Raw genomic sequence first — 22,181 nt, forward strand, 5'->3', positions numbered from 1 at the left:
ACACTCGCCTGTCCTAGGCTCAGCCCAGAGCGTCCCCAACACTCCTCCTTGCTCTTCCGCCCCTGGGCCCCCGCCAGGTGCTCACTCCTACTTGGGGAGTCATTGTCAGCACCTCTCCCACAGCCCTCCCCTTTCAGTGGCTCCTTGAGTCCAGCTGATGGGACCTCCTTGCTTCTTGGCTGTCCCTTCTTCTCCAGCTCCTGGGCTCTGCCGAGTTTCAGGCCTGCCTGGGCCACACCCCGGCCCCCCGCCTGCAGTCTCTCCCCTTCTGATCTCCTGCTCCAGGGTCGTCAGTGTCCCTCTCCCAGTTTGAAGCCTTTGGTGACAACCTGCTGCTTTTGGAGTCAAGCCCAGACCCTCTAACCTGGCATTCCAGACTCCTGAAAAATCATTCCCCTGACACCTTTTCATGCATTGTTCACTTTGTGTGTTGACTTTCCCTCCTTTGCTCATGCTGGGGCCCCTACCTGGAGAGCCCTCCCTAGACCCTGTTCCCCCTTGTCCAAATACTGTTCAACTTCTAACCCCAATTCAAATGTGACCTCCTCTGAGAAGTCTTCCTAGGTTTCCCTTCCAGGGGACCCTCCCCAGTGGGGTCCACCCCTGACCCCAGGCCCCAGCTTACCAGATCATCTCGCTTTTGTCCCTCTGGATCTCCCCAAATTTGTTGTAGACATACTCGATGAGCAGGTTGCTGTTCTGGTCATGGGCCGAATTAAAGTTGGTCACCACTCGGGTGGGGATGCCAAGGCACCGCAGCACTGGGGGTGGGGGAGGGGACAGGATGGAGAAAGGGATTAGGGGATGAGCTGAGGATCTGGAGACATCTGCCCTGCTCTGTGCATCCACGTGCCCATCTGTATCCCAGGCAGCACTGTACCCATTATCCAGGTGGTGAGGGTGGGCACCATCCCCTGACCTGGATGATGGTGCCCACCTCACTGGTCACTCCATGTCCACTCTGCCTCCTCACATCACAGCTAACAGAAGAAGCCCCCAAAATGCAAGTCTGACATCAACACTCCTCTGCTAAACCTTCGATGGCTCCCCATGGCCCTTGAAGTCAAGGCCAGACCTCTGGCTATGGCCGTTGGCCCTACAAGGTTTGGCCCCTGACCATCTCCTGGGCACTTTGGCCAAGCCACACTCGCTGCTCCTCCAGCACTCTGCACTCCTGCCAGCCACAGGGCATTGGCATATGCTATTCCCTCAGCCTGGAAGGCCACCCACCAGGTTTAGATTGCTCCACCATTTGCATTCATAGCAAGATTGGGGATTCATCATCCTTCACAACGGACGGGCATGTGAGGGATCCTTTAATTTGTCCTCTGAGGGCAGTGAGTGATCTGTCTTACTTTACGTGCCCAGAGCCCAGCACAGGCCTGGCACAGACAATTTTGTCAAATGGATGAAGGGGTGGATGAAGCAGAGAGAGGAGGAGGAAGAAGGGGAAAAGGGAAGAAGGGCAGGAATGGTAGAGATTAGGGCAAGGAGCACACAGTGGAGCAGGCAGAAGAGGGAACAAGGGTCCAGGGGGCCTTCCACGCAATGCCGGCTGCTTTGGGCTGTGTGGCCTGGGGCCAGTCCCTCCAGTTCTCTGGGCCTTGTTTCCCCCTCTACCACACAAGGTCATGGTACACACGCAGGGCCGGCAGTCATGCGGGGGCGCCGTCGTGGAAGGGGAGGGCCCTGCGCTCACGCCAAAGCATGGTTTACAGAGGTCACAGTGGCAGGGGAGGGACAGGAGTCACAGTGGCGGGGGGGGGGACAAAGAAGCAGGACAGCAGGTGGCACCTACAGACCTCCGAGGAGGGAGGGGGGCCCGGGGCAGGATTCGAGCCTGAATGGCGGGGTGCTCCTGACAGGCGGCGTTTTGGGTGCCTTTTCACTCCCTCATTTTTTAATGAGTTTTTTATGTGTTTTGTGAAAGTAATATACTCTTGGGTGGGATAAAGGAAATAAATAAATTTTTTTTAAAAGGTGAGAAAAGGGGGCGCCTGGGTGGCTCATTCGTTAAGCATCTGCCTTCGGCTCAGGTCATGATCCCAGGGTCCTGGGATCGAGCCCCGCATCGGGCTCCCTGCTCTGCGGGGAGCCCGCTTCTCCCTCTCCCCCTCCCCCTGCTTGTGTTTCCTCTTTCACTGTGTCTCTCTCTGTCAAATAAATAAAAAATCTTTAAAAAAAAAAATTAAAGAAAAATAAAAAGTGAGAAAACCCCTACTGAATGGGACTTTTGCCTTTTAGTTTTGATTGAGATTGAGTCTTGGAGATGGTGGGTGGAGTGTGTGCATGTGTGCGTGTGTGTGTGTGTGTGTGTGTGTGTGAGAGAGAGGGACCTTTGCCCTGTTGCCCTGGGTCCACTGTCAAGCAGGGTAAGAGGTCCCGGGAAGGCCCTGGATTCTGGCCCTGGACGAGGGCCCCTGGGAGCGGGGAAGAAGGACAGTGTTGACCTTCCCCCTCCTGCCTCGTGGCTCCCCTTGAGGCCCCGGCAGTAGACTCTCTGCGTCCCGACCCCAGGCCTTGCCCCATGACATGACAGGGCTCAGGATACAGACCAGGCGTGGGGAGGAACAAGGCATCACCCCTGTCCTAGAGCTGGTGTCCCAAGAGGGCTTGTCATCACAGGCTCAGGCCAGGAGGCTGCCCCAGAACCGGGGACACCTGACCTCAAGCCTGGCCATGCTGCTCTCCAGCTGTGTGTCCTTAGGCAACCACTTCCCGTCTCAGATTCCATTTCCTCTTCTAAGAGGAGCTGATAATAGCAGCTTTGGGGGATGTTGCGGTGATTCAGAGAGGTATGGATGTGGGCAGTCTCGTCTGCCCCGTGCCCAGCCTGGAAGAGCAGGGTGCCACGGTGCCTGTCACTGCAAATGACTATCCAGTCACCGTGGGCTGACTCTGGGACATTTCGAAAATGCTCCAGGGTCCGGCTGAGGAATCCCAGCTTCCCCTGAAGCCCACAAACCCAAGCCTAGCCTGAACCAGAGACTGTGCAAAGTGACATCTCCCCGTGAATTAGGTCCGTCACCTCTGTGTCCATTTCATAGGTGAGGATACAGGCTTGGAGACCCCAGTTCTCTTGCCCAAGTCCACCCAGGGACAGGTGACAGAGCTGGGATTCAAAACAGGCAGCGGAACACCAGAGTCCCTGGGCCAGTCCAGCAGGCGGCTTCCTGCAGAAGCTGCGGGGGCCTGCTCATCCAAGCCACTTTTCCCTGGCTCTGTCCCACACCAGGCCGGGGAGAAGGCTGCAGGGACCCAGACTCAGCCCTGGCCTTGGGGAGAGAGGGGTCTGGAGCAAGATCTCCGGAGGTCACAGCCCCAGGGGAGGGAGGCATCTGCGTGTGAGTTTGTGGACCCAGGCCACAGATGGTGGTGGGTCTCCAGAAAATCCTCTTAGGAGGCATTTCAGGCCCCTAAGAAGAAGAGGTCTAGGACAGGGGAGTTTGCACGAGAAAAGGGAATGCACAGGTCCCAGAAGCAGGCAGGCGTGGTGGTTCGGCCGTGGGGAAGGGGGAGCAGAGACAGCCCAGCTGGGAGCCTGGGCCGCACTACCCCTACCCAGACTGCTGGTGCGGAGGACAGCACCAGGACGCCCCGAGGCCCTTCCCTGGGCCTGGGCCCTGGTCCCGGAGTCAGAGAAGCTGCGAATCAGGACCAGCCTCTTAGATTTCCTGAGCCTAATAAATAATAATAGCAGTGTAATCATCGTAATAAGAATAATCTAACAGCATGAGATAAGTATTTGCTGTTATGCAACTGAAATCATTTCTAGCACTTCATACATTATCCTCACAACTGCCCCAGGATAAAGGCACTGTTATGTCCGGTTCACACGTAACAGAGCTGAGGCTCAGAGAGGCTCAATGATTACCCGGGGACACAGCTGGTTAAGAAGCAGAGCTGGGACTGGGATTCAGGCCTTGACTCTGGAGTCTATGTTTTTATGTGGTACAGGATACGGACTCATTCTCATACGCACCAACCCCAGCCCAGAACAGTCTTCACCATTCTCTGGGCTCGAATATGTAAGATTTTTTAAAGATTTATTTTACATTTTGGTTTTAAATTGCTTTCTCTTTCCTCATCTACATTTTAGAAAGAGTTTCTCTTTCTTGACATTGATAATGACTGTTATTATTGAGTTACTAATAGCTAATATTTACTGAGAGCTACATTGGGCTGAATTCTGGGCCAAGCAGTTTTCTATCGACCCACCCTAGGAGGGAGGCCCTCTCGCCCCCATTTTACAGACCAGGAAACCAAGGTTCAGAAGGAAGTCATTTGCTCAAGGTCACAGAGCAGCTGAGTGTTCCTGGGGGTTTTTAATTCAGGGGTGCCTGTCTCCAAAGCCCATCTTCTCAACCCTGAGCCCAGGCTGCCTCCCAGATGACATCCCTTGATCCTAATAACCACCTGCAGGGCAGTGGTTGGAAAAAGGACCAGAGAGGGGCAGCCGCCGACTCCAGGCCTCACAGTACGTTGGTGGCATTGGAGGCAGAGACAGGACCAGAACTGGGATCTGCTGATTCCCCTTTGAGTGCTCTCCCTGCCCCCGTCCCGGCGCTCAGGGAGGCTGTGAACCGGTCCCAGCCCCGGCCCCCGCCCAGCGTGCAGCTCACCTGTGCAGGCCACAGCTGCGAAGACCCAGCACTGGCCGTACTTGACACGCTGGCAGCCCGAGGTCTTCCAGCGCCGCAAGATGTCCACGCTGCCGATCCAGAACATGGGGCTGACGCCATCCTTGTAATTGTTGTCCCAGCGTCCCAGCAGCACACCCTGGTCATCATTGCAGTTGACCTACAACCAGCAGGGCGTCAGAAGGGCCAAGCCTGGGGAGCAGGTGCTGTGAGTTCAGTATGCGGTGAAAGGCAGGGAAAGGAATTTAGGAGCGGGAACAGCCCATGCAAAGATACCAAAGTGTGACAGGCTGGTACGTGGGAGATGGTTGGGGCTGGAGCCCGGGGTGTGGGTGAGAGAAGGGGAAGAAGGGAGGAGGTGGTGAGGGGTCAAGGTCATGAAGGTGATGCTGGTGATGTGAATTGGTCCACGGGGTGGCAGGAGAGTGACAAGAAGTGATCTGAGTTTTATGAAGACCCCCTCCGGCCCCTGCGTGGATTCTGTCATTCCCCTCACGCTCCCATTGCCTTGAGAATAAAATCCAGCCTCCTGACTGTGGTCCATGAGGCCTGCATGGCCTAACCCCTGCCCACCTCCTGCACCCCACTCCCGCTCGCTCACTCCACTCCAGCCATGCCAGCCTCCTTTCTGCTCCTTGAACCTGCCAAAGTCGTTCTCTCCTCAGGGCCTTTGCACAAACTGTGCCCCCTCCCTGGAATGCTCTTCTCCCACTTACTGTATCAGCTTAGGGATTATCACGTAAGGCGGGGGGGTCCCCCCCAGCCCCTCACCGAAGTTGGATTCTGCAGTTAGACACTCTCACACCTCTGGCTTCCTTCGGTGCCTGCATCATCATTTCTGATTGTGACTCATTCCCACGGTATTTCTGTCAATGTCTGTCTCCTCCCACCCACCCATCCACGAGCATATAAGCTCTCTGAAGTTAGACACCGTACACGTCTTACACCCAACTGTTTCTCCAGTGCCTAGGACATGGGTGGCATCTAATAAATATTTGCTGAATGAGTGAATGAATGGATGAATTGCTTTTAGGGACCACGTGACATTACCCTTATTTGTGTAAATCTTGTCTTTCCAAATACAAGCTCTCTTAGCTGAGACTTTCCCATCTCCTGGGACCCCCCCAACCAAGCCCAGGGTGGAGTGTGGCCTCCATCATCACAGGAAGGGGGGAGCCGACTGGGGCCCATGATGGGCCCAGACGCTGGGATGGGCCCCGCCTCTCACTCACCATGGCGCTCACCACCCGGCCCATGTAGACAGGGCTGCTGCGGCGGGAGCAGTCACGGCAGGCATCCTTCAGGAACTTGGGGTTCATGTCCAGGAGCGTCAAGCAAATGTCCAGGATCCCGTCTTCAAACTGTGTTGGGGGAAACAAGAGGAGGAGGAGGGAAATGAGAAGCTACCTCCTCCTGGAAGCCTGCCATGCAGCCCTGCAGCCATAGGTCCTCTCTGTTCCATCTCACACACTAGGGAAGTCCGGGCTGGGTCAGCCACATCTCTGTGAGGCCAGCTCTGCCTGGCCCAGGATGGGCTTTGGGGGGACAATGACTGAGTTTGTGAGAAAGAGGAAGGGATGTGCCTGCATTCAGAGCCTGGCCGGGGTGGAGGGGAGGGGGTTGTCCTGGGAATGTGGAGTAGCACCCACAGTGTCCCTGGGGCTTCCCTCTCTTCAGAGTCACCTCAGGCCCTGCCACTGTCCCTTCCCCGTATCTGCTGTGCCAAATATCTCATTTCCCCTAAGGCCTGACTCACCCTGCAGAGCTGATGAGAATCCTCTCTCCCGCCTGCCCCCTCCACCCCAACACACTGCTCTGATTGGAAATGAGGTAAATTATATCTCGAAATCACTCCTCTGTTTCCACTGCACCTAGAATAAAATCTAGACTTTGCCCTGTGACCTCAAGACCCTTCACAATCTGTGTCCCACCCCATCTCTGACCTCATTATCGCCACTCATTGCCCCAGGGCCTTTGCACTTGCTATTTCCTTTGCTTGGAATGCTCTTTCAGCCACTCTTTGTATGGCCCACACCTTCTCATCCTTGCAACTCAAATGTTATCATTATCAAAAGTAGGGCCCTCCCTCCTTGTCACATTACACTGGACCACCTGTCTGACCAGTCCAAAGGCAATCTGCTCCCTGCTACCCACCCTCTGTGGTGTTGTCCTAAACCAGGCTTCATCACAGGTCTCCCTCCATGGCTTTGAGCCCTTTTGTGGCTCCCTATTGCCATCTGCCTGACATTCGCACCCCGGACACTGCTGACTTCTCCCACTTCATCTCTTGGGACTCCTCCAGACATAAAGTGCTCCCTGAGCTACAGAATTCTTCTTAAGCACAAGATAAACTTTCCCACCTCTGAGCTTTTTGCTCAGGCCATTCCCTTTGCCTTGTATACCGTGTTTCCACCTCCTCCATAGCCCAGCTCAGACCTTGCCTATTTCAGAAATTGCCCTGATTCCCATCGGCAGTTATTCACTTCCTTCCTCTAGGTCTTATCATTCTGGATTGTGATGGCTTCCAGAAGATTTGCAAGAGCTGTGTCCAGTGGCTCAACACAAACCTGGACACAGAACAGAGAGTCAGGAAAGGAAAGGAAGGACTTGGCTTTTGTTCTGTTTCTCAGGGGAGAATACAAAGCCCCAGGAATTAAGAGCCAATTTACTCTGCGATGTATTTTTTGTATCCCACCCACACCACCATTTCATGTACATCCCAGAGCAGGCTATAGGTTCTTGGGCAGATATTCTTGCAATTAGTATCCCCAATATTCAGATGGGGAAACTGAAGTCAGAGCCCCACACCACACAGGGAAGACTTCCCTGTGGTCCCAGGGCAGGACTCTGGAGACCTGAATATGGAAACCCTAACCCAGGGGCTGTTGGGAAAAGTCTCAAGGTGAACCCCATCCCAAAAGGCCAACACCCCCCAACACACCAGTAGGTTGAAGGGCCAGGAAGGAGTGTGACAACTCTTGCTTCATGAGTTTTCTCAGCAAGGTCTCAAGAATTTTCATGGGAGCCTGGATGGCAGGGGAAATGAGATCCCTCATTCAACCCACCAGCCTGGGCTGACTTGCTAGAAGATGAGGAACCACATGGAACAGAGATGTGCCATCTAGCAGAGGTCAGCCACGCCCAGCCTAGGCAGCCATGCCCCAGGTGAGCCATAGATTTATAAGAAATAATAAATAGCTGTTGTTTTAAGCCTGTAAGTTTTGGACTTGTTTGTTATTCAGCAGTAGCTAACTGATACAACCAGTGGTTCACAAAGTATGACCACTGATCAGCAGCATCAGCATTGCCTGTGAACTTGTCAAAAATGCAAATTCTCAGCCCACACCCAGGCCTACTGAGTCAGAAACTAGGGGTGGGACTCAGTGATCTGTGTTTTAACACACTTTTCTGGTGATTCTGATGTATATTCGAGTTTGAAAGCCACTGATCTAGATAATGGTGTAAAGCTTCCCCTCAGCACACACAATGGCATTTCTATTATTTTGGTATATGGCCTTGAATATTCCCTTTCTCACTCCTGGAGCACCTGCTAGCCCCACAATTCCCAAAGGCTCTCCCGATTCTTTCCCCACTTTGAATCTGGGACTGCCATTCCCACGGTGGGTAGGGCAACCCTTTGCTGTATGACCTCAGGCTTGGCCTGGACCCTCTCTGATCCTCCAGCCATTTCAGGGCTCTTGAATCCCTGACAGCATGGGGTGGGCAGCTCTGAGACCAGCTCGCACCTCTGCAGCTTTGACCACCTCAGACCCAGGGCCCCACACACAGTGGGCCTGCAGTGGTTGGGAAGGGCAGGATGTGGCCCTACCTGCCCAAAGTTCCAAGGTATGCTCTTGATGCACTTGACCGAGCCCTGGTAGATGAAGCCCTGCTGGGTGAGCACGTACTCCTGCCGCTCGTCCTCTGAGTCCAGGTATACAGCATCCGCTGGGGGTGGGAAGGAAGGGGCCTGAGCTCTGGGAGTGGCGGAGTGCAAGGTCCCCAAAGACATGGCAGCCAGGGGGCCGAGACCCAGGGCTAGGTCAGAGTCTTAGAGGTCCTTCTATCTTTGAATCAGAAAAGCTAATCATTCATTAATAATCCCATACCCATGAGATAAGTGTTTTCAACTAGTATTATCAGTGGTTGCCATTTCTCTAACACTTGCCTGTAGTAAGTGTATGACATATATTAATGTTTAATTTCCGCAAGAGCTCTATGAGAAAGGGACCTTGAAAGCCCCATTTTACAGGTAGGAAAACTGATGCCCACACAAGAGATAGAGGAGCCCTGGACCAGGAGTCAGGAATCTCCTAGCTGATCCTCACTTGTTGTGTGACCTTGGGGAGATCACTTCTCCTTCTTCATCCCCCCCACTGTGTTCCCTGAGGGTAACATGGGATGCAGAGCCGAAATGTGCTTGGAAAGCTAAAGCCCTGAGCCAGTGTGAGAAGGAGCTTGATTCAAGGTAGAGAGAAAGCCTACTAGGGTTACTGGGGCTCCGGGGAAGTGCGGTCCTGTCCAGCTGTGGGGAGGGGGTGGTCAGGGAGGATCGCCCTGAAGCAGGTGCCTTGTGAATGCTGCTTTGAGAAATGACTACGATTTAGATACTCGGAGTCTGGTGGGATGACACGCTAAGCAGAGGACCAGAGACAGCACAGGGACAGGTACTGGTATGCATGGCGCTTAGCTCCTCGTGGCTGACGACCACAGAAAAGAGCGCTGGGGCAGTCGGGCCCACATGGCAGGAGGTTAGAGATCAAGCTGGCCTTTACCAGGCCCCACTTCACAGGTGAAGAAACTGAGGCCGGGAAGAGGAAATCCAGAGCCACATTATGACTTGGGTGGGCCCTGGGCATTTTTGCTTCTGTGGGCCTCTTCCTCCATAAAAAATAAATAAATAAATGAAAATAATAATAAAATAAAAATTAATATATTTTATGACTGCATTGGTGTAATAACAAATATATTAATGTAACATATTCTCTGACCTCAACTTCCATTTTTGTCTTCTGATTTTAAAAGAAATTAAAACATTTTTATGGGTCACTAAAAATATGGTGGCACTGGACTGGAATGCAGCTGCTCGGGGCCCTTGGGCCTTGGGGATGAGAGGTCCCCGCACATACTTGGCACTTGCTCACTCCCTCCTCTCCTCCTGTCCTTCCTGAGCTCAGGAGTAGAAGGCTCTGGTTTCAGGGGCAGGTCCCAAAGGGACAGCAGTGTTCCCACCCAGCAGGCCCACCCCAAGGAGCCCAACTTCCTGCCTCCGAATCACTGGCTCCACGCCCCGCCCTCCCCAGGCTCCCACCCTGGGATGTGGGTCACTTTAGTCACTGTGCTGCTTGGCTGACAGCCACCCTAACCCGCAGGATGGGATGGGGCAGGGCTGGAGGAAAGGCAGAGGAAGGGGACATCCCGGAACCTTGATCCCTGTTCTCTGAACTCTGAAACCCTGCCATGTTGGTGAGTGGGGAGGAGGAGGGGGACACGGGCCTCTTCCTGCTCTGTGCATGGGGCGGCCTACTAGCTGTGAGCTCTGCAGATTGACAAAATCAAAACAAGTCTACCGCGGGGTCCAGCAAGGCCACTTCTATCCTGAGAAAACATTCCATGTGGCCCAAGGGCGTGTGAACAAGGGTGCTCTATAGACACCCTTCCTGTGAGGATCCACTGGGGACAACCTCATGTCCTTGGGTGGAGGGCCAGATCAATGAACGGTCCACACTGGCAAGACACAGGGCCCTCTGAGCTCTTAAAAAGAAAAAGCAGGGGCACCTGGGTGGCTCAGTTGGTTAAGCCTTAGGCTCAGGTCACGATCCTGGGGTCCTGGGACCCTTATCAGGCTCCCTGCTCAGCAGTAAGTCTGCTTCTCCCTCTGCCTGCCGCTCCACCTGCTTGTGCGCTCTCTCTCTCAAATAAATAAATAAAATCTTAAAAAGAAAAAAAGCAGATGTGTATGCACGCCAATGTGGAAAGATCGTCAGGATGTATGGTAGAGGGGAAAAGTAAATAAGTTGTGGGTTGATGTATACTATGGGATCCTTTTGTTTAAGAAAGACAGAGAATCCCATTAAGGTGGCAGTGTCTCTAGGCATATACACTGGAATCTAAGGAGATGAGTCCCTCAAGACAGCTAATAATGCTGCTCCCCAAGGAGAGTCAAAGTGGGGCTGTTTTCCTGCTTAAAGCTTATATGAAGAGGACATCTAAAAGCCAAAGTATATAAAAGAGAAAATAAAAAATCTTTCCCCTCGACTGTGTTATAAAATGCCTCAAAATGGAGAAGAAGAAATAAAGCAGCGGCCCAGTAAGAAGCAGGTTGTCTGATGCTGGAGAGGCCAGAATTTGTGGCTGGGCCCCCGCTTTGAGGAGGGACACCCTGTTCCTCAGCTGGGGCCCACCTGGCCTGTCTCTCTGCCTCGCTATGCAGGAACAGGAAGGAAACAGATCCGGCTGCCCTGTTAGTCATATGGGGAAACTGAGGCCTGGGAAGGGGTGTGGCAGCCCCTGCTGCCCCCTTCCTCCTTGAGCCAGCCTCGGCTCTTCAGGCCGTCCCCTCCAACTTGCTAGTTTTGTCCAGCATTGTCCACTTACTTCCTGAGGAGCTTCCCAAAGCCACTTGACCTCTCTAAGCCTGCGAGGACACTGACAGTCTCCCCCTTGGGATTGTTGAGAGGAAGCAGGGAGGAAGCGTATAAGGAGGCACTTAGGTAACCAAACTGCTCCTGCCCGCCGCTTCCGGCTACCTTACCCCTCCGCCTCCCTCAGTTTCCCCTCCCCAAGCCCGTCTGGTGGAATTTCCAACAGAGCCGCATGAACCAGAACTGGGAGTCGGTGGTGAACGGCGGCCCCAGGCAGCCCCTGGGCACCCCATTCCTGAATGGGGCTGTGACCCCGAGACACCCGCACACCCAGGTCACGGTGCTCGGGGAACACACGCGCCTCGGGCTGATGCGGGCTGAGATCCCTTGGTAGCTGTGTGGCCTCGGGCAGGGCAGGGGCGTTTTGCTTCCCAGTGTGCATCTGCCTGTGTAAGGGGGTAACAGCTTGCGCACATGGCGAGGGCTTTGTGAGGCGGGCCTGAGGGGGCTTCCCTCAATCTTCTGCCCCCACGGGTGGTCTAGGCCGGCCCAGCACCCCCCCTCGGCCCCGCCCAGGGGAGTATGGCTTACCTGGGCACCAGGTGTTGAAGAGCAGCGTGAAGTGGCCCAGCATGAAGCTGGAGCCCTGGTAGCCGGTGGAGGCCTCCAGGCTGAGGCGGTACAGGCCGACGGGGGCGCTGGCTGGGGTGCTGAGCTGCAGCGAGACCACGCCGTCCTGCTGGTTCAGCACGGTGGCCGCCCAGGCGCCCTCCTCCACAGCACTGGATAGTGGGAAGCGGGCCTTGGTCCCGGCCTCCTCGCTGGGGGCTGGGCCTGGTGGAGAAAAGGCCGTGGCCATGAGCCAGCCAGACGCGGGCAGGGCCCCGGCGCACGCAGGGGGTCCCATGGGCCGGGGTTTGAGGCCTAGTTCCGCAGCTGACCAGTTAGGGAACTTTGGCAAGAGGTTTCATCTCCCTGAGACTTGGTTTCCTCGTCTATAAAGTGAGGATCAGACCCCAGCCTTGCAGGGGTGCTTTTGTGAGAATGCGTGAAAAGCCACAGGCACCAGGCAGATTTCTCCTGGGAGAGGGGGCAGCTCCACCCGGGGCAGGGTCTCAGTCACGCTGCCTGGGCGGGTGTGACTGTGCACAAGACCCCCCCCGCCCCCCCGCTCTGGGCTCCGTGTGTCCACCTGTAGCATGAACAGGAATCCTTGGGGAGCATCCCCTTTCCCACCTGAATCCTTTCCCTGCTAGGGAGCAGCTTTCCCTTTCAGAAGAATAAGCCCAGACTCTGAGCAGGAGAGGACCTTGGTTCTCTGATGTCCCTATGGGAGCCCATCTGAGAGGCCCCTTGTTGTGGAGTGCTGGCCCATCCAGCCTCTAGGTGTTTGTCTCCCCAGGCCCCCCTCTGGCTTTTGGCCTTTGTATCTCCATAGGCAGCTCCAAGGAGGGGTCATAACCATCCCCTCCCACCCCACAGCCTTGGCCCTTCCTGCTTCCCCTAAGGCCCCTTGTACAGGTAGGAAAACTGAGGCTCAGAGAGAGGAGGGTCTCCCAAGGATATCCCAGGAGTCTGGGGCAAAGTTAGCATCTAAGCCCAGGTCTCTAGGCTCTGGGCTGTCCTCCACGGTGCCTCTCATTCCCGTGCTCTCTCATAGGGGTCTTGAAGGCTCTGTGGGATAGGGAGCCGGCCTCAAGCTTGGCTGCTTTTTCTGGTGGGGGGAAGGCCCTGCCCCTGCAGGCAGGTCTGAGTCATGGGAGGGTGAGGAGGGGCTGGTCATCCTTCCTGGACTTGGGTGGCCGAGAGGAGAAACAGAACCTTCTCTGCCTAGTTGGTTGGCTGCCCAGGAAAGTTTATTTTTATTCTTCCGAGCTCCCTGTAGCTCAGCCCACCTGCTTCCGACATTATGGGGGCCTGTTCACTGAGGGGCTCCCTCCCCGCACCCTGCCCCCTCCTCCCAACCCACGAGCCCCACCCACACCCAGGCCCAAATATAACCATGAGCTAACAGGCATGACACAGGCCTCCAAGGAGTGCCAGGAGTTGGCTGTAAGCCTTTAAATCCTCCTGAGCAGTTGAGCAGCACTGAGCACTGAGCACTGAGCCCCCGAGAGCCAGCCAGGGTCTGGTTCCCCTACTCAGGCTCTGAGCACTGTGTGACCTGGGCTAAGTCACCAGCCCTTTCTGATCTGCAATTTTCTCATCAAAGAAGAAAATAGGCTTAGACTAAATGTCTGGGAAGGTCTGATTCTAGGTCTCAAACTGGCTCCGTGACCTTGGACAAGCTACTTAGCTTCTCTGTGCCTCAGCTTCCTCATCTGTAAAATGGGGTCAATTACAGTCAATTACAAATACCTCCTTATAAGGTCATTGCAAAGTTTAAAAAGGTGGAGGTACCTCGTATGGTGCCTGGCACACAGTAAGTGCTCAATAAATGGCAACTATTTTTTGTTATTGTCACTCCCACGTCCTAGTGCAGCTTAGAGGACCGGCAGAGACTTCATAGAAAGCATTCCAAACGGTGACTAGAACAATAATTATGCAGGATACGTGAGCATTCCTCCATGTCACCAAAAGGGACCATTACAAGTCAGAATCCTCAGGCCAAACAACAGATTTTGAGGACTGGAGTGAAATGTAGAAATTGCCTCGTTCAACTGAATCACTTTACAGATAGGGAAACTGAGTCTGAAAGGGACCAAGTCAGGGTGACCATATGGCCCAGTCTGCCTGGGACAGTCCCAGCTTACAGCCGTGGCCCCAGCATAATTCTTAATGGTGCTCTTTCATTCTCAGAAATGTCCCTGTTTGGACAATCAATGATTTGGTCACCATAGTAACAGCCCGGGCCAGGGCCCACGGCTACTGTCATTATTGACATACCACCCTCAAGGACAGGTCAGGAAACACATTTCCCTTTCTCTCCACCCTGGGGCAGCCGTGCACACACACACACACACACACACCCCTTTCTTCCAAGGGGCCCTGGGCTTGGGGGGGATGAGGACAGGCTGTCCCCCCTGGTCCAGCCACTGCTCATGTGGGCCGGCTCCGAAAATTCACTGGCTGCCATTCCACGTGGTACTCTTTGTGGGGCCAGAGATGCTATAGGGATCCCTCTGGGCCTAAATAACCTGGAGAGTCGGGAGTCCTGGGGACTCTCCTAGACCATGGTTGGCGGGGGTGCGGGGAGGGGGAGTGGATGAGGAGAACCTTCTGGAGGAAAGCCCTCTATCAGCCTCATAAAAGTTCTTTTCACTACTTCAGGCTGACCTCAGTCCCACCCCACTCACCCTCCAAACCCTGGCCCCCTCTTAGAGGGAAGCAGAGCTTTATTCCCATAGTAAGAATGGTATTTGTCTACTGTGGTCTGTACTCCAAAACAGAGCCTGTCAGGTCTCCAACCACCTGGGCGAAATACACAGCATCTCGGTATTTATAGGGTCAGGCCACATAGTCTGCTCACTGAGTGACCTTCTCTGGCACTCTCCCCTCTCTGGGCCTCAGTTTCCCTAAAGAGGTAGGACAGGCTGATCACATGCTAGAATGTTCTGGCACATGAGCAGGGTGGCCAGGCCAGGCCCAGGGCTGGGTGCTAATCCAAGCCAGGCCTTGAGGTGAAAGGCCTGGCTTCCTGGTATTGTCCCTCAGGCTTCCCCAGTCCATCGGAGTTCTTGGAAACTCAAACAGGGAAGTTATGTGCATCCAGAGATAGAGTGCCTTCCCAGACTGCCCGCCGGGGCTCTGGAGGTGATCAGGGCAGATTGGCTAGGGTTTGAGGTAAGTCGCTGCAAACTGGAGAACAGAGATTAGTTGCTGGGGTGGGAAGATCAGCTGCCCACCCAACCCTGACCTTAGGGCCTAATTATCTAGCCCCAGGCTGCCTAGATGGAGGGAGGAGAAGAAAGGGGATGCCTTAAGAAGAGAAAGAAGGTGGAAGTCACAGGTAGCCCCCTCTGGCAACGGCTCTACCATTCCATTTCACAGAGGAACAAACTGAGGCCTGGCTGGCCCTTGTGGTGAATAGGTCAATGTGTCTGCTGTCAGCTCACAGCAAGGAAACCTCAACACTGAGGATGGAGTTTGAATCCTGCTTTGTCCCTAACTCACTGTGTGACCTGGGCAGGTAACTCGACCTTTCTGAGCCTCAGTATTTTCATCTGTAAAACGGGGTCTCATTATGCTTCCAAGATGGGAGGATTTAGGATGAGCATGCATACAGTAGGTGCTCTGTAGGTGCTGTGATTCTCATCATCACAAGCCTGACTCTTCCCAGGGTATCCTGTTAGAACTACAACGTTGCACTTTACAGAGAGGGAAACTGAGGCTAGAAAGATCAGAAGCTCCTGAAGCCTCCTCGGGTCAGTTAAAACAGGCCCTAAAGGTGCTGGCTGCATGTGAGGAGGGCCAACCCTGGACAGTGGGTGTATCCCTGCCAGAAGGGGAGGGAGGAGGAGGAAAGACAAGGGGGTGGATATCCGTGGCCAGTCTGCAGGCACAGTGATAAGCCTTATCAAAGGGCTGCCACGTAAATACGGGCCTCAGCCTGTTGGCGGCTCTCTCTGACCTTGTAGGTCTCAGAAAGAACTGGCCTTTGTCACCCTTTAGCAGAGTCCCAGCCAGGTGGCCCCTAGCTGACCTCAAGGGAGTGGTTCCCACCCGAGGGCAAATCCAGAGATTCGGCATTCAAGGCTCCTTTCCCAGGAATGGCAAGCCAAGAAGATTGGGCACTGGGCATCTGGGGGTGGGGTGTCTGGGGCCTCAATGTCCTTTCACCCATCGCTGGACCCCCCGGAACAAGAGCAGGAACCGCGGCTAACGTCTACAAGGCACTCCCCCATGTCCGAACCTTCGGCCCTAACAACCCTCCACCACGAGTGCTTCGCACAGGATAAAACGCGAGCTCAGAGAGGCTAAGCAACTTGTCCAAGGTCACACAGCGGGTAGGCAGTTCAGTCTGCACCAGAACCCAGGTCTGTCTGTCAGCCCCCGAGCCTAAGGCAGCCTCCCGAGGCTTGGAGAAGGAACTATGGGAACACAAAATTACCCTCTCAGAGAGACAGAGCCAGCTGGGTTCTCTCCACCACCCAGACCCGATATGGACCTGAGCCCAGAATCCTGATTGGGTTATGTAGATTTGAGGAAGTAGCTGTTGATAAGAGTTGAAAGCCGTTCTGCTGTGGGGAAGAGTGGGCAGGACCTTGATGGACCTTGCGGTAGGAAGCTGAGCCCCACCCCTCGGTGACAACAGGTTTTCAGAACTCAGGCATCCAGCCCACTTGTCTACGAGGCTGGGTGGCCTGGGGCATCATCCCTCCACGCTCTGGGCCTCAGTTACCTCATCTGTAACAGGGAACTAGTGGCCGATAGGAACTCCCTGCAGCCCCGTGCCCCGTTGTCAGGGGGCTATGAAATCACGGAACACAGCAGGTCAGGGCGCGGGGGTGGTGGAGGATCTCACCGGTCACTGCACTGAAGGTGAGGCTGTCCGTGCTGGCCTCGTAGCTTCGGCCCTCGAAGTGCAGGGTCAGCCAGAAGGGCTGGCCCCGCCTCACCACCAGTCTCTCCCGGCACAAGTCAGCTGTGTGGTGGTCATGGCCGTTGACCTCCAGCTGCAGGTCACATTTCTTCAGAACCAGATCTACGGAGACAGTGGGAGGGGTGTGAGCCATGGTGGCCTCCCTCAGCCAGCTGTGACCCCGGGGCTCCCTGGATGTGGGGACACCCAGGGTCATCTGGGAGCCAGCCCTCTCTACCCCCTCCCAATTCCCTGCCCCGCCCTGCCACCCTGGGGCTAGCTGGGCCAGATGTCCCCAGCTCTCAGTCACAAGGTCATGCCCACTGTGGCATGTTGGGAGAGGTCTCTGCCACCTTCCAGCAGTGTACTTCAGGCAAGTCCTCTTTCTGGGTGTCGCTTTCCTCATCTGTCCCCAGGACTGTTGTGAACTGCTCAGCACGGTGCCTGGCACGTTACCTGCTTCCTTCAACACGAGCTGTTCTGTCCTTATTAAAGGGTTCTTTAGGTAAAAACGAGGTGGGGAGCAGTATTTGGTGTAGGTTATTTACACAGGCTTTGCCTTTTAGTTTCAACTTTCAATTTACAAGAAATAGGGAGGACTGAGGAACATGTTCCACACAGAACCAGGATGCAATAGACAGAAACAAACACTCTGGGAAACAATAGGCAGAGGATCCACTTTCCTTAACAAATAAATTGCAAGGAAAAAAAAATCGTTGAAGGGAGAAACTATAGGTTAAGAGAAACTTAAGAGACATTTCGGCCCATTTGGATCCTGATTTTTTAAAAAACGAAACTTCTCTCTACTTTGATGTACGTTCAGTATTCGCCATAATAAAAACGTTTTTAAAATGACAGGGACTTTGGAGTCTTCTGGACCTACATTCTGGTTCCGCTGTGGTGCTGTGTGACCCTGGGCAGGTCTCTCTCCCTTTCTGGACCTCCTCTGAAGTCTCAAAAGACTGATGTGAGGACTAGGACAGGGTGTTGGGCACCGTTTCCCCAAGGCCTGGCCCAGGGCAGAAGTCTGATATGTGAAATCTCTATTTATAGTTTCAGACGGAGCTGAAGACCAGGGCAGAGGCAGGGGTGGTGGGTGGGTGGAGGTCTGAGGGAAGGGCAAACCTCATAAATCTTGGCAAGCTCAAGGTCATGATTAGGAAGACCGTAGCATGGGGAGAGTGGGCAAGGCAGTCTCTCCGCGTTGCGGGGTCCTTGGAGAGTATGTGGTCCAGCTGAGGCCAAGGGCAGGGATTTCCCCAAGTCACCCAGCAAGTGGATCCTTCCACGGGGACATCGACCCACGTCCCCTGCCTTCTGCTGTGGAAGATCCCAAAGTGCCCAGTGACTGCTGAGGGACGGCCCTGACACGGTTCATCTCCACTTAAACCTCACAGCCTCTCCACCCACATGGGTAGAGTCCGACTGTGAGGACTCGACTGTGCAGAGGGAGATATTCTGTGGCCCCAGGTCCCATGGCAAGCGGCGGCATGGGGATTGGAATCCAGGGCTGTGGAGTCTGGAGCCCGCGCTGGAAACCATCTCACTCACAGCTCAGCGTTTGTTCACCATCTCCCCCATTCCTTCCTTCCCCTCCCTCCCACCCCTGTGTTCTGAGCGTGGGAGGAAGCCTGAGGAAGCTGACCCCCTGTGCACTCAGAGCAGGAGAGACCTCCACACCACCAGGGAGAACTTCCTGCTGGCCTGCTGGGGTGAGGAAACGTTGTTTTTGGAAACTTCTATTCCAGAAAGCTTAAGCAGTTGAGACAACCCCCCCCCCCCCCCCGCCCCGGCCCATGGTCCGCCTGGGAGATCCTGGAGAGATGGTCACTTCCTGGGCTGGGGCAGGTGGGGTGCTTTCTTGGGTTATTGTCTGAAGAAGGATTTCCAGAAATCATGCCCAGCTCCAAAGGCACAGAAACACTGAGTTCTAGGATCATAGGATTTCTGCACTGAGAAAGGAGCCGAGGTCTTCCAGGCCAGTGGGACCCCTGTAGGAAGTGGCCACTGTGGTAATAAGGCGGTGGCTCATCACAACCGGCACCTCCAGGGTCCCCCAGCCCCACGGAGCCTCTCTTGGGGACAGGGATGGGAAAATGCATTGGGGACAAGTGGCCACCTAGGTCACCCATCACAGCCAGCCCTGAGCCGGTTTTTGATCCCATGTGTTGGGGAGCCAGATCCCAGATAGGGACAAAGCTGGCCCGAGGTCACACAGCAAGTCAGGCAGGTCCACGGTTCATCCCTCTCTTCCCTTTTCCACGTGCCCCACCTCCCTCTTCACATTCCCTCTCCCCGCACCTCCTTCCGGGGGCTACAGTGTGCAGAGGCCATCTCCAAATGGACTTGACCCAAGAGTTGGGACACAGGGCACAGTGGTCTTAGAGCAATGACATCCTCCATTGCAGAAATCCCTCCCCTGGGACAGAAGGGCGGCCACCGTATGCGTGTGTGCGTGCGTAGTGGGTGGAGCAGGTAAGAAATTAATCAGACCCCTTCTCTATTCCTTTTGGCCCTCACCGATGTACCAAGAGCCACAGTGCTGTCCATTTTGCAGGAGGGGAAACTGAGAATCCACAAGAGGCCAAAGACCAGAGTTGCAGAACCTGAGGGCTGGAGGGACCTTAGAGAACCTGTCTGCTCTCAGCCCAGTCCCCATAGGGTGCTGAAACCTCTTCTCTGGCCCCGGGGCCAAGCAGTCTCCCAGGTACCACTAAGGAGAACGTGCATACCTCTTCCCAGCTGGCAGGGACTAACCAAAGCCAAGTGTTCGGAGGCTGGACAGACCCCTCTGCACAGCTTCATGGGACGCAGCCCCACTAATTGACTGAGGACAAGTGACAATGGTCCACTAGTCCAGGACTTTACAGTTTACCACACATTTTCACGTTCCATTGCCTCATCTGATCCAGGGAGGCAGGGGTTAATGGTTATGCCCTGGGGATAGGAAAGTAAGGGCCCAAGCTGGGCCAGGACTGGGAACCAGGCACTCCTCACCCAGCCCAGCCTTCCTGTTGCTCCCAAACTGGGGGACTTAGGGACTGAGCCCCTGGCCAGGTGTTTCCTCCCCTCCCCCATGGCCCAGGCAGGACCACTGCGACCAGGAGGGATGGCCAGGGGCAGGGCGCCTGCGTGGTGGCAACGCTGCCCCTGATACTCACCCTCGGCCATGGTCAGGTGGTGGCGATGGCTCCTCCTCTGACCAGTGTGGCTGGACCCTCCAAGTGCGACCACTGAAGGCAAGCACTGCTGAAGCTGAGAGAGCCGTGAACTTATAGCAGCTTTGGGCGGGCAGGGGGCGGGGCCGCGCCTGAAGGCGGGGACCTGGTGGGGCCACCTTTGCCCAGGCTGGGCCCGCTGTCTGCTCTCCGCTAGTTAGGGTGCCCCCAGGGGCAGGAGCCCGAGGGAGGGAGGGAGCAGCCGCTGCGCAAGGGCGCCCCCTGCAGGAGCGGACAGACATCAAGGCTGGGACCGCAACGGACAGGGATATACAAGGAGACCAGGACCCACAGACACACCTGGACACATAATCAGACCTCGGGTAATAGAGACACCGAGGCGCGGAAATAGACACAGGCAGGTACAGACACAGAGCTGCGCCAGGACACAGCTTACCTGGATCCACAGACACGGATCTGTAGTCAGGTCTACCCCGGATCAAGAACACACACACACACACACACACTCTCTCTCTCTCTCTCTCTCTCACTCAAATACAGATACAGATGGAGCAGACACGGACACACAATCAGAGACATTGGGACATGGACACTCAGTGACACACACACACTCCAACAGATATAGAAGATGAACGTGGACACAGAGACCCAGTGACATGGATGCAAAATCAGATTAAAATCACAAAGACATGCCAGGACATTGATACAGCCCGACACAGAGAGACGGGTCCCCATCCACAGCCACTCGCGGATCAGCAGGGGTCCAGATGCAGCCAGCTCGAAGACACACAGATAGACCTCACAGACACGGACCCATCATCAGGTGTGGACACAGAAGCAGATTGGGGCACCCGTGGACGCACGAACCTGCAGATACTCTGAGAGGGACCCACACGCAGACACGGACTCATGTGCAGACACGCAGACATGCCCACAAAGACAGATATACCCCCATCTCTTCCTGTAGCCCAGCTCTGATAATCTGCCTCTCCCACCCATCCCTCAGTCCCCCTCATCATCCATCCATCCATCCATCCATCCATCCATCCATCCACTCACCCACCCATCCCTCCCTCCTCTCTCCCCCTCTCCCTCCACTGAGCTTCCTTGCAGATCCGCTGTGTGCCAGAAAGGACCAAAGCCAAACTTCTAGGGACTCATCCTCTGAGCCCCGGAACCCAGCACCCTGGCTGTGCCCATCCTGGTTTCTCTGTTTCCCCAGCTTCCTACGCTTCTTACCCACCATGAGGCTTGAGCAGAAAGGGTCCCTGGAGAGACTGGGGCCTGTAGGCCTCCCCCAGTTTTTTTCTGGAACAAGTTCTGTATCTATTGATGGATCTGAGCTACGAAACTGGCCTTCATTCCCATTCCTGTGTAACACAGTGCAAGGAATAAACCATGTTGCTTTTGCGGATGTTTGTCCCTGGGCCCAATGGGCCCTGCCTGGGGTCTTAGTGAGAAAACTCATAACCCAGTGCTGACTTGTAAAATATAACCCTGTGAGCGAACCTTGTAATTGCTCCCCACTTTACAGATGTTGTTATAAAAACTGTTTCCTGCAGCTAGCAAGAGCTCAGAGGAAGAAGCAGGGTGAGTGGACATCAGCCAAGAAACCCGGTTTTGAGTTCCCACTCTGACGCTGACTAGCTGTGTGGCCACGGGCAGGTATTTTGGTTCTCCAGGCCTCAGTTTTCCCTCTGCAAAATGGGGGCAAGAATTCTTCCCTTACAGGCCTGGAGTAAGACTCTGCCAAAATGACTGAGGTTGAGCACCCAGTATGTAAGGAGCACTTGATAACTGGGGTCCCTGAGTTTTGGAACAAAGATGACAGTGTTCCAAAACCTGGCCCTGAGGGACAGGGACCTCAAAGAGAAACAGGAGGCCTGGGGCCAGTCAGGCTGTGCAAAAAGAGATCTGCAAGATGTACGTTTCTAAAAGGGTCGGCCCTGCCCCAACTGAAAGGGTGCATTTTGCTTTTGTCCATTCTTTTCCATTTGGAAATGATAGGTGCTTCTTTCTTTGCTACTAATTTCCCTTGTAACCTCTGGGAACTCCCTGGAGGACAGGAACCCATGTGAGTCTTATTAGAATACCCACCAGGTTGTTTCCTAGTATGGGGCTTACCACAGAGCCCCGGGCCTGTGCCCAACTCAGCTGTCTCTGCTTCCTTCCTCTCCCCTTTCCAGAGAACCATGGTCACCTGAGTGATACAGTCACTTGAGCAATCGAGGGCCAGTCGGGGTCAGGACTGGCTTCC

The 22,181-nt window shown here is 54.8% G+C and overlaps 1 protein-coding gene across 1 annotated transcript in view; it reads right to left on the reverse strand.

Annotated features, from left to right (window-relative positions):
• The window catches only part of TGM2 (transglutaminase 2), a 32,803-nt gene extending 12,790 nt beyond the window's left edge, over positions 1-20,013 (reverse strand). The window contains exons 1-7 of the mRNA XM_035006298.1: positions 19,907-20,013; positions 16,689-16,868; positions 11,816-12,058; positions 8,470-8,588; positions 5,873-6,001; positions 4,623-4,800; positions 626-761 (exon numbers count right to left, since the gene is read on the reverse strand). Of these exons, the coding sequence (XP_034862189.1) occupies positions 626-761; positions 4,623-4,800; positions 5,873-6,001; positions 8,470-8,588; positions 11,816-12,058; positions 16,689-16,868; positions 19,907-19,916 (995 nt within the window). The 5' untranslated portion in view covers positions 19,917-20,013. The remainder of the gene's footprint in view (positions 1-625; positions 762-4,622; positions 4,801-5,872; positions 6,002-8,469; positions 8,589-11,815; positions 12,059-16,688; positions 16,869-19,906) is intronic.
• Positions 20,014-22,181: the final 2,168 nt, after the last annotated feature.

This window comes from Mirounga leonina, unplaced genomic scaffold (genome assembly GCF_011800145.1).
Source record: "Mirounga leonina isolate KUSES-001 unplaced genomic scaffold, KU_Mleo_1.0 Mir_150, whole genome shotgun sequence".
Lineage (NCBI taxonomy): Eukaryota > Metazoa > Chordata > Mammalia > Carnivora > Phocidae > Mirounga > Mirounga leonina.